Below are 11,361 nucleotides of genomic sequence, written 5' to 3'. Positions count from 1 at the left end.
ATAATAACAGCCGTCATTTATGGTCATCGACTCTGTACCGGGCATTTTACATATAGATTCTCAATGAATCCTTACAGTGACCCTATGAAGTGATTACATTATCCCATTTTGCAGATGAGACAATGAGCACTCAGAGAGGTTAGGGAACTTTCTCAAGATATCACAGCTGACAAGGTCCATGGAACCAGCATCCTGGAGTCCCTCAGACTCCAGAACCTCTTCTCCGATCTATTTGGCGATACTGCAGTCCCGAAGGAGATTTATGTAATCTGCTGGTTACGTTGCCGGGTACTGCCAGACATTGTAGACGTATATTTTTATTTTTTACATATAATTTCTTAGGAGAATGAGGCAGGGAGAGATTAAGTTACACTGAAGTTAGAATTGAGATTCAGACGATGTATCTAGACCTAGATAATTTTTTTTTTTAAAAAAAGGCCCGGACTCTGTTCCTGCTTGATTCCGGAGTGCATGATATGTAGCCTTCCTCTTGTCCCCCTGGCCCCAAGTCAACTTGCCCTCTTGATTACATTCTGCTCAGGTTAATCCAAGGATGATTTAAATACCTTCAGTATGAGCAGGCAGATGGTCAGAGGGAGACTGGGGTGGAGAACGGGTTGGGGATGGAGACTGAAACTTTTTGCTAAAATAAGCATTCTAGATTTCTGGTGTCCATTGAAGTCTGCACACAAGATTATGCTGTTCTCTGCTTTCGTCCTCCATAGAGACATGAGATTAGACTGTATATAAGGAACAGAGCACATGAAGGATGCAGTCATTGCTTTAATATAGCTGTAGGGAAATGATATTCTTCCCTGCCTTTAATCAGTATTCTTGATAAAGAGGACTTTCCATGGTTAATAACGATTGGAGTGTTTGCCTGGCTGAGAAGGAGGCTAACTAGTGTCTAGTGGGCTCTCCTTTGAATTTGAATTTGAGTTTGAATTGATCCTTTGGTGTAGGACATCTTTTACCCATCCTCCCACTGATAACTCACCATATGCCTTTCTGAGAAATCTAGGCTGGCGACCAGTACCATCCCCCTTACATACTCCTGCTCAGGGAATCCTTATCTACCCACCCTAAACAGCTGCACTGTTAGAAGATGGGTTTAGACACCTATGCATGGAGGTCTGATGGAGCTGCAGAGGATCAAGGAAGGCAAATGATGATGTCTCAGGCCTGTTCCATTTCCCCTCAGCCTCGCTTCTTGTGGGAAAGCACAAGGGCTTGATTCATTGCTGATTACTTGGTCAATTGACTGCCTCTCCAAATCCAGCCCTCTGCCTCAGACCCTCCTGAGAATCCTGCCTGCTCCAGTTAGCAATGTGGATGGGACCTTTGAAATAGCTCAGCAGCTAGGGATTCTAAGTGGTTGTTCCACTCAAGCTCTCCAGACTAGAAAGAGCATCTCATGTGTGTCCCTAGGATCCTGGACATTTCAAGAGATTCTTATTCATAGAAGATTGATGCAGGTTCTTGAGTCAACCTGACCTCTGGACTAAGGTACATAAGAAAGTCTAAACTATTTGCTCTTTGGAAATTTAAGTTTAGAGCTGTTTTTCTCTAATTAGCATATTCTTTGCTCAATAAACTGAAATCAGTTTATTCTTGCAAAAGGGGTTCAAGCATCAAATGGATCTAAGAACTAGATCTTCATTGCCCTTTGATGCCCTTCAGTTCAATCCAGCCAAAATTTGAGCACTTGCCAGGCACTGCCATAGAGGTAGATGCAGCTGTAGACCAAACATTAGCCCAGCCTTGAAGGAGCATCTACAAGTAGAAGAGACCAACATTATTAAAAAGGCAACAATCACATTGCTTGATAAGTGTTAACAAAGAAAGAAGACAGGGGCTTCTAGAGGGTCATTGGACAAGTAATAATTGAGCAGCTACTGTGTATTTAGTGCTCCAGTGAAGATGGAGTTATCATGGAGGCCTTAGGAAAAAAGACCAAAGCCCACTGATCTCATCTTCTAGTCTTTTATCAGTCCACTCATTTACATTCTGCTAATTTGTTTCCTCCTTCCAGTTCTAATATTCCACCCCCGTTCTCTGTTTAATTTTAGCACAGACTCCAAGAATGAGGAAAAGGGTCAATATTCATAATTGAGTGTGTTTAGCATATGTTTAAAAAGAACCCTTTCTAATGAAAGTATTCTAAAAGAGTGTTTTTCAAACCTTCTTGACTAACTCACTCGGTGAAATGTTTATTATATCATGAACCAATAAACACATGTGAGAACACAGTTATACATAAAACTCGGTACTTCCTCTTGCTACATGGAATGCAACTGATATTTTCTATTAGATTCTACTTTCTTTGTTTCAAAAGAAATTGACTGTCATGACTCACTAAATGCTTTCTTGCCCTGCTCGCAGCCTGCAGTTTAGATAACATGGTCCAACAAACATAGACAATATCTCTCTTGGACTGAAAGCCATGTTGTCCCCTGAGAACAGACTATGCTAGATAATCTTTTATGCTCTCCTTTTCCTCTGATGTTCTCTGTCTTATTTTTGAGATGACATTCTCCCAATCTCCTTTTGGGGTTCTCTTAGAAATCACTTGATGTCTTCTCAAATTTAGTGTCTTTGCTCTTTGAAAAAAAATTTAAACCTTTAACATGTACATTTTTTTTCATTATATTTTTAAAAGTAATTTTCTTCTAATGTTTCATAGATATCGGAATTAAAAGGCACAGGTACCCATTTTCCCTCTGCCCAGGTGGTACTATTAGCATCCGCGAGTAAGTTGTTATCTCAGTTCTGGGTTCCCTGACCAAAGTAGATGAGTCATGCGTAGACTTTCAACACGGCTATATTTGGGTGTGGTCCATCTCCCTGTGTTTCCATCTCATAAATGCAATGATCTTGTTTTACTGTGATTTACTGTTCATTTAAATGATCTTGTTTTACTGTGATTTACTGTCTCTCTATTAACTTTTATGGGTCTTGAATTTTAATATTTAATTTGTATTTTAATCATAGGTCATCTTATGTCTTCTTTTTTTTTTAATTTTTTAAAAAGTTTTAGGCGAGGCAACCCTTGGTTGACTTCACAGATTTCAAGGACCTTGTCAGCTTACAATCTTTTAGTTTTAATTTTTTACACCTATAGCACCTGGTCTTCCTAGGTGGTCTCCCATCCAAGTACATTTTGTGTCTTTTCTGGTTGTTTTGTTTTGCTTTATTCTATGGGACAAGACTAAGGTCTTTTTGGCCAGATTGCATCGAGTAGTGGAAAGCGCCCTGGACCTGGAGCTGGAGATTTGACTGTAGCCCTGGTCCTGCACTAATTCCACGTAGGAGTTACCACTAACAGGTTGAGTTTCCAAGGCCTCCTGTGGTTCTCCTAAGCCTACCTCACTGCATCAGCTGCATATTTCCTCATCTGTCTCTCCTCTGAGCTGAGATCCTTTGATTTCATATCTCCAGGTTAGCCTAGCACATGGAGGACACCAGGGGCTGTTTGCTGAATTGAATTGAGTTGAGTTGAATGAAAAGGCAGGCAGAGGCTGGGCCTTGAGAGGCCTCATGGTCCAGAATAAGAGTTTGTACTTTCATCTTGTGGGGATGAGGGACTCAGAGAGTTTTAAATGTGAGGGTAACATGATGATCTGGGTTACACAAATACAGAGGCATGGAAGCCAGCTAGGAGACTCAGATGAGAAACGATGAGAGCCTAAGTGAGGAGGTGGGAAAGAGAGGGGGAAGAAGAGATATTAGGGGAGGGAAAACCTCTAGCATGTGGGGGGTGAGTTTCTGGCAGCAACTAGATAAACAGTAGAGCCAGAGGAGGAAGAGGAGAAAGAAGAGGATGTAAGATGATAGATGTATTCTGTTGAGATTGCGGTGCATTTTGGGGCATGGCTTTCAAGTTGAGGAAACTCTTCTTGACTTGTGGGTGGGCCAGAGCCCAAGGAAGGGGAGCAGCCATGGAGAAGTCTGGCGGGCTGGCCCTGTCTCATCAGATCATCTTGCGCTAACTTCCTATTTGCAGCCCTGTCATTACTGAGCTAGGATTTACAGTCTCCTTAAATGGACATGTAAAGTTATAAGTGCTTGTTCACAGATCAAGTCCTTTTTTTTAAAAAAGAACATCCCCTTCTCACAGTTCCTAACTTGGAAGACACTCTCATCTTTGCTCAGATAGTCAGTTTCTTTGGGTTTATGGACCTTGGTTGGATATTAATGTTACATCTATTTATTTAGCAACTGTCACAGCATAACATGGTGTTAGCCTGTTTGGGAGGGAAGGAGGTAGAGAAAATCTTGTCTTGGATGATTGTTCTATCTCATTTGGGGAGACAAATGCATGATTAGTGACAATAAGTAACACGGGTACCTCTTTCTATAGACTTCCTACAATGAACAGAAAAATAAATGTTCATAGAGGACGTAGAAGTTGACTGGGCTTAGAAGACCCCACAGAATGTTTGATAGGCAAGGTTTTAAAGTGGGAAGAACAGCACGAGTGTCTAGCCATTAGAGGTAGGAGTACGTGTGGGCACCTCAGGGACTAGTGTGAGTAGAGTAGACTGAGAAGCCTTTCCATGTGGGCCAGTGAGCTCACCCAAACTTTGGTGAGCCCAAGACTCAGCTGCAAAGCTTGTTCAGAATGCAGGTTCCCAGGCCCCTCCCCTCTAGATTCTGATTCTGCAGCTCTAGGATGGAGCCTTGAGATTGGCAGTATTAACAAACCCTCCCTTCCCTTGGGTGATTTCATTGCATGTAATTAGGGGCCTATACCTTGAAAAGCATTGCTTTAGATCGTCACTACTTGGCGGTTTTTTTCTGGCAAAAGGTGAGATGATGACCCTGTGGAAGGCAGTAAAGCAAGGAAGCACCAGGTAGGGGGCCTTTTATTATATTAGTCTAAACCATATAGGATTGCCAGCTTTCAACTATTTTTGACCTGCCAAATGGTAGGATAAACATCTAGTGATCTATATATAAGGGAAGAAGGGCGGGTGGCGGTGGTGGTGGGGTGCTCTATGAAGAGGGAATCAGGGTTTGGACTATGAGGTAGGGCATTCTGGACAGAAAGACTTGTTGGGAGCTGAGGCCTGGGGAGGGAATTGTGGGGTGTGTTTTGTACCCACAAGACCAGCACTTGAGCTGCACTTGAGAGCACTTGAGAGCTCTGACGGGCAGCAGTGGGGCATGGACCAAGAGGCAGCTCAGGGCCAGCCTGTGGACATTTCTAAATGCCATCATGAGGAACTAGGCAGTGGGGGACCACTGAAGGTTGTGAGTAAAGTATGACACCATTAGAGCTGTGATTTGTGAAGATTAACAAATTACGTATGGAGATAGGAAGGCCATTAGGCGACTGTGGCTTAAGGTAGAAATGAGAGGTGTTAAGGTATGGGCAGTAGAAACTAAGACAGAAGTAGGGTTGCCAAATAAAATATAGGATGTCCAGTTAAATTTGGATTTTGTATAAATGAGTAATGTTCAGCTCAAATATTTCCTAAACATTGAAAGGGACATCCTTACGCTAAAAAAAAAAAAAAAAAAAAAAAAAAAATTATTTATCTGAAATTCAGATTTAACTGAACATCCTGTATGTTTATTTGCTAAATCTGGCAACCTTGGATGGGGAGACAGGTGGAACAGGCGGATGAGACGTTCTGAAAGGAGAGTCTGCAAGGTTGTGCCTAATAGACTGGGGAGCAGATAGAGGGAAGTGAGAGAGGTGGTCCGACATTTGAGTGAGGCGGGAGATGGAGGCGTCGGTAGAAGGCTGTCTGGAGGAAGACGGCGTGAGAGAAAGGTGATGGGCTTGGTTCTGACTTGCTGCATTTAAAGGCTAGTGGAGGACCCAGGTAGAGTGTCCAACAACTACTCAGAAAGGTGGGTCTGGAATTGGGAAAAGAGGCCAGGGCTTAAGACAGAGATTTAGGATTCAGAGGAAGGAATACAAAAATTAAAAAAAGAGAAAAAGACAGGTACAAAGAGAGCATATGAATTTTTTTTCTAAATGACCAAGTGTTTCAGAGCATTTTAAAAGAAATGGGAGTGTAGCCATTCTAAATGCTCACAAAGAATATTAAATCCTATTAGAAACTCTTATGATAAGTAAGGTTAAGTAAAATACAATTTTTAAACACAACGCTATCTCAGCTACGTGGGGAGAAGCGTTCTTAGATGAAAGCCCGAAACATCTTTCGTAATACATCCCAGTAGATGACTTTGGTTTATAAGGTCGTAGGAGAGTTTCGTTTTCTTTTTAAAATATTTGTCTGTCTTTCAGATCTTCTTTAAAAGAGCATATGCTACTTTCAAAATCAGTGAATTTATTTTTTAATTTTAAAGTCGATTTTGAAAAAGTGAACATCGTCCCAAGTTTCACACATCCTTTAAGTTATTAGGATACAATTTGAAAGAATAACTTTTTTCAAATAGAAGTCTTGATAGCATTTCTTTTGTTATGTACTGTTCCAATCAGGAAAAAAAAAATGACATTTATTTTAGTAGGTGGTACCCAAGCCCACCCTCAAACAATTCTCGAATAGGAGGATGGCTAGACGATGAGGACAGAGCGGCTGTCTAACGGAGGCTTAAAAAGCAGCACCCGCTTCATATAACTCCCTGTTATTTTAGAGGCGGGAAGCTAAGTCTTTCACAGCCGTTTCTCAAGATCCTTGTGAGCTGGAGGGTGTGAGGGGGACGCCTGCCACTTCCTGCACTGCTATCTTCTGTGATGCATTACTTCACTTGCCCATGGGACTAGCTGAAGCCACTGAGTGAATATTACTGCTGTGTGCCATAAAATTCGTATCATAAGGTAATTTCATGCTTAGCGCAAGGGGAGGAAGCTATGTTTAAGTGCCTCTCTAAACACTCCAACCAAGCATTAATATTCATAGAACTGTTCCATCAACCCAAGCAATTATGTTAAGTCCACACTCTAAGCGAGGAGGTGTAGTATGAATAATCTAGAACTTCAGAAATGCAAAAACATTTATATTAAGTAATGTGTACATTGCCTAAGTGAGAGAGGGTGGGAGTGGGGACCAGGTTCCCTTTCCTAGTTCTGTCTTTGCTTAAGCAGTTTTAAAATTTGGTTGTAGCCCCTCAAGACACTGGTGGTTGGGAGAGTTAGTAGATCTTTCTAAAGGAAATTCTCATAACTTTAGTGCCCAGACAGAGAGGGAATTGGTTTAAATTAAAAAATTATGTTAAGTCAAAACGAGAAGTTTTATTGGCATGCAAAATGTTTCAAATATAATATTAAGTGGGGGAAAAAGTAGAATATATCACTATATATGCAGTAGCTTCAACTACATAAAAATGCATATATGAGTAGAAGGAAGATGGGAAGTTTATCATAATGTTATCCAAAGTCTTCTGGATGATGGCCTTATTTTTCAATGTATTTCAATTATTTTTTATAACACCATATATTCTTTTGTAAACAGGAAGAGAAAATCAAGTTGATTTTCTATTCTGATTTATAGTGATCTTGGAAAATTATCACCTGCTTTTAGTGGAAGATTGTGTTCTATGTAACTTAGCGACAGACATTCGGCTAACTTAATTTTATCTAATTGTAGTTGTGAAGAACAGAAGGAGAGTTGTCATAATGTTTCCAAACCATCACTTAAATTTAACCAGTTACGGGCAGGCCGGCATTCGGATAGAAATGCCCACATTGTTTGCTTATGCTCAGTACAGTCTCCACGAGAAAGTCTGATGGCCCATATTTGGGTGAAATTTTAATTCCTTTAAGGAGGACATTTGTATTATAGGGTAACTTCTGATATTCATTATCTTTATTTCTTCTTTTTAAATTTGTCTACAAATTTAGCTTAGCATCAGTGTGGATAAGAGTGAATTATGGGAGTGTTTCTGAGCAGGCCGGCAAATTCCTTCTTGAGTCAGGCTGACAATGTAGCTACCTGAGGACACCCAGGTTCTTGCACTCAGACTGGGGACCAATTCTTTTCTTAAGGTCATCCATCCTAAGGCATTCTAAGCCTTTCATATCCTGGCTCACCTTACATTGTTTACTCAGACTCAGCTTTTCACCGATGTGTTGACTCATTCTCTCCATAAACATGTCAGGTGTAATGCTAGGGACTGGAGATAAAACAGTGAACCAAACAGACACACCTGGCATAGAGCTAACAGTCTCATCAGGGAGACAGAAAATAAATATGCAGTTTTATAATACCGTGCCAAGAGTTTTAATAGGAATAAGAACAGGTTGCTATGGGAGCTTATAAGACAGGCATCTAATCCTGCCCAGCCAGGAGAAATCAAGGAAGGCATCCCGACAGAGGTGGTGTCTGAACTGAGACTCGCATGATGAACTGTTCCACCAGGTGCAGTCGTGGTGAGTGTTACAGGCAGAGGGGACAGCATCTACAAAGACGTGAAAGCGGAAGAGTGACAGAATCACATCCGTGTTTAGAAAGATCATCCTGGTTGCTCTGAAGAGAATAGATAACAGGCAGGGAGACCAACAAAGAGGGTGCTGAGAGATGAGAGTGACCTGAACTGACTTAATGGCAGTGGAAATGGAGAAAAGGAGACACACTCAAGAGATATTTGATAAAGTTATCAGAGCTTGGTCATTTACTGCAGCAGTGCCCAACCTTTTTGGCACCAGGGACCGGTGCTCCTATGAGAATCTAATGCCTGATGATCTCAGGTGCAGCTGAGGCAGTGATGCTAGTGCTGGGGAGTGGCTGAAAATACAGATGAAGCTTCGCTTGCTTGCCCGCCACTCACCTCCTGCCGTGCAGCCCAGTTCCTAATAGGCCACAGATGGTACCGACCCATGGCCCGGGAATTGGGGACCCCTAATTTATTGGCTATGGAGACGAGCAAGAGGGAGGAGTCTGGATGACTCAGATGACATCCACTGGGATGGGGAGACTAGGCGATGGGCAGGTTTACTGGGGAGGAGGGCCGTTTCCATTTGGATCTGTGGATTTGAGCTAAGTGAAAGTGTCCAGTGGGAGATTCTGGTCTCAGAAGGGAGATCTAGGCTGGGAGTATAAACCTGGGCTCATTGTGATCCAGGTGGCAAGTGAAGCCAGGGGAGAGGCTAAGAAAACCCAAGGACAGGGGAGCAGAGTCTGAAGCGCGATCTAGAGCAGAGCCACGAGAAGTACCAGTTCATATGGGGCGTGTATGAGACCTGAGAAGGGCTGGCAGCAGAGTGGGGATGGGCATTTTCGAATGTTACAGAACCATATTTCACTGACTAGAAAGTGCCATGGATTGTAAGACACACCAACATTTTATGGCCCACTAAGAAAAATGCTGCCAATTAAACTGTGACTTATTAATTCTAAGACACAAGCTGATTTCAGAGATGAAAAAATGCTAAACAACTTAAGTATATATTAGAATCAAAGAGCCATTATAAGTTGAGGACTAAAAAATATGTCCTGGATTTATCAGGAAAAGTCATTATTGACGACCATGAAAATAGTATTAGTGGAATATGGGAGTCAGAAGCAAGATCAGAGTAGCTTGAAAAATGAAGAGAGGTGAGTGTTTGGGTTCAGCGGCGCTTAAAAAATTGCATAGATCTCCCCAGAGTTCCAAGCCAAGAGAGAGACAATAAATAAATAATAAATAAATAAATAAATAAATAAATAAATAAATAAATAAATAAAGATGAGTACAAGGCAAAATATCCCTTTATTTTTCTGGAAAGCTAATATTGGAGAATGTGCTTTATATCTGCATCCAAGAAGGCTTCTCGGTATCGAGCCCCAGAGTTCAACTTAGCCTGGTGGTGCTGACCAGCACAAGTCCACCCTTGCGAGAGTCTGCCTGGTAAATCTCATGGCATGGAGGAGCAGAGAGAACATGCCTACCGCAGGCAGGCAGATCCTGAGGGGAGGGCAAGGGGCTGGTCCGCACGTGGGCCGGTTCTTCCTCCAAACTCATTAATGAGATGAGGGGAAAGAGAGAGGCCGAGTGTGATGCCACGGGAGCTGCCTGCACAGAAGGAAATATCAGGAATAGGGGGAAATCCTTTCCCTTTGACAATAGGGTATAGAAACATCACCAAGAAATTGAACCATAACAGAAACAAGAACATAACACCCAGCTTATTCCCTCTGCAGTTTGGAAAAATTATCCATCTCTTTCATGTATCTAAATTCTCTTGCCTTGCCATAGAAGGCCAACTCTATTCCCATTTTCTTTATGAAATCTCCATAGTCCTGCCTACCCCAGCCTCCCACATATATTGAGATTCCATCTTTATTGGTTTATGCTTTGTTGTAAGCACATGTATGTTTTGTCTCCTTTCGTCGTAAGCCCCTTGAATGTAGAGACGATGTAATATCCTTCTGTTATTACTCTCCTTAATCACTGGAACACTGCCTGACCCCCATAATAAGTAAGGCCAAATTATCAAACTGGACGGAACTGTGCGCAAAGATGGTAAGACATAACCCTGCCTTTGAGAACTCTCAAGACCAGACCACACAGTATCCCATCTCTAATATGGACATGGTTTGCAGAAGAGCCTAACCATTGCTCCCCTTTGTACCTCACTCAAGAGAGGACAAATGTTTCTCAAATATCTCTGAGCTCTCCTGTAAAACCTAAAACAAGAGCAAACCTTTCTAGAAGGAGATATCCCTCTGAGATGTGTGCTGAAATGCACACCAGTTCCAGGAGCTAAGGCCTCTCCAGCGTTTCCCGCCCCTACTTTCTTCAGTGGCAAAAGAACTCCAATAAAGCACGGCTCAGCACCCAGCAGATACCACAACACAATCAGATAAGACCCGGCGCTTAAAGCTGAGGCTTTGTTCCTTGTAGTGTATCTCACCACTTAGACAGGAAGACAAACGGATGAGATTTCCACTATGTCTGTCTGTCTTTTGATGCACATTCTCTTCTCTAAACTGTAGTAGATGAAGTAGAGGTCAGAGACTGCCAGAAGCATTTATTTACTTATTTATTTTCGGTAAGAACAAGAAGAAAGGCTTTGTAGCTTCACTACAGATAAGAAAAGGCAAAATTTACAAGGTGTCAAAACTTTGCTTACCTACTCTTCCCCTGATCTCAGAAGATCCAAGGGAAACACCCATCAATGCATGTGGGAGGGTAGTAAATATTCCAAGATAAGCTGGAAAGCCAGGACGTCAGCACCTCAGAGTGAGGCGCATAGTGGGTACCTGAAGCAGGGTGCCTGGCCTGGTGACAGTGAGTTCTCAGCAGATCCTGGCTCCCTGGTCCACAGCCAGGGCTGGGCTGGGAAGTGGGCAGGTCCTGCCAAGATGTTTAACTCAAGTCTCTGGAGCTTTTGCTCTGAATGTGCTGCCAGAACCTCTATTATCACATTACTGCTCAGTCTTTCAGACACAAGGAAGCCTGCGCTTT

At 42.2% G+C, this 11,361-nt stretch overlaps 1 protein-coding gene across 1 annotated transcript in view; it reads left to right on the top strand.

Annotated features, from left to right (window-relative positions):
- Positions 1 to 11,361, top strand: part of KCNH1 (potassium voltage-gated channel subfamily H member 1) — a 109,933-nt gene that overhangs the window by 8,133 nt on the left and 90,439 nt on the right. The window contains 3 exon segments of the mRNA XM_023537968.1: positions 1,476 to 1,483; positions 1,863 to 1,877; positions 2,742 to 2,773. Of these exon segments, the coding sequence (XP_023393736.1) occupies positions 1,476 to 1,483; positions 1,863 to 1,877; positions 2,742 to 2,773 (55 nt within the window).

This window comes from Pteropus vampyrus, unplaced genomic scaffold, assembly GCF_000151845.1.
Source record: "Pteropus vampyrus isolate Shadow unplaced genomic scaffold, Pvam_2.0 Scaffold207, whole genome shotgun sequence".
NCBI classification, from domain to species: domain Eukaryota; kingdom Metazoa; phylum Chordata; class Mammalia; order Chiroptera; family Pteropodidae; genus Pteropus; species Pteropus vampyrus.
The sequence above is the reverse complement of the archived record's forward strand: the minus strand, read 5'-3'. Positions and strand labels throughout refer to the sequence as shown.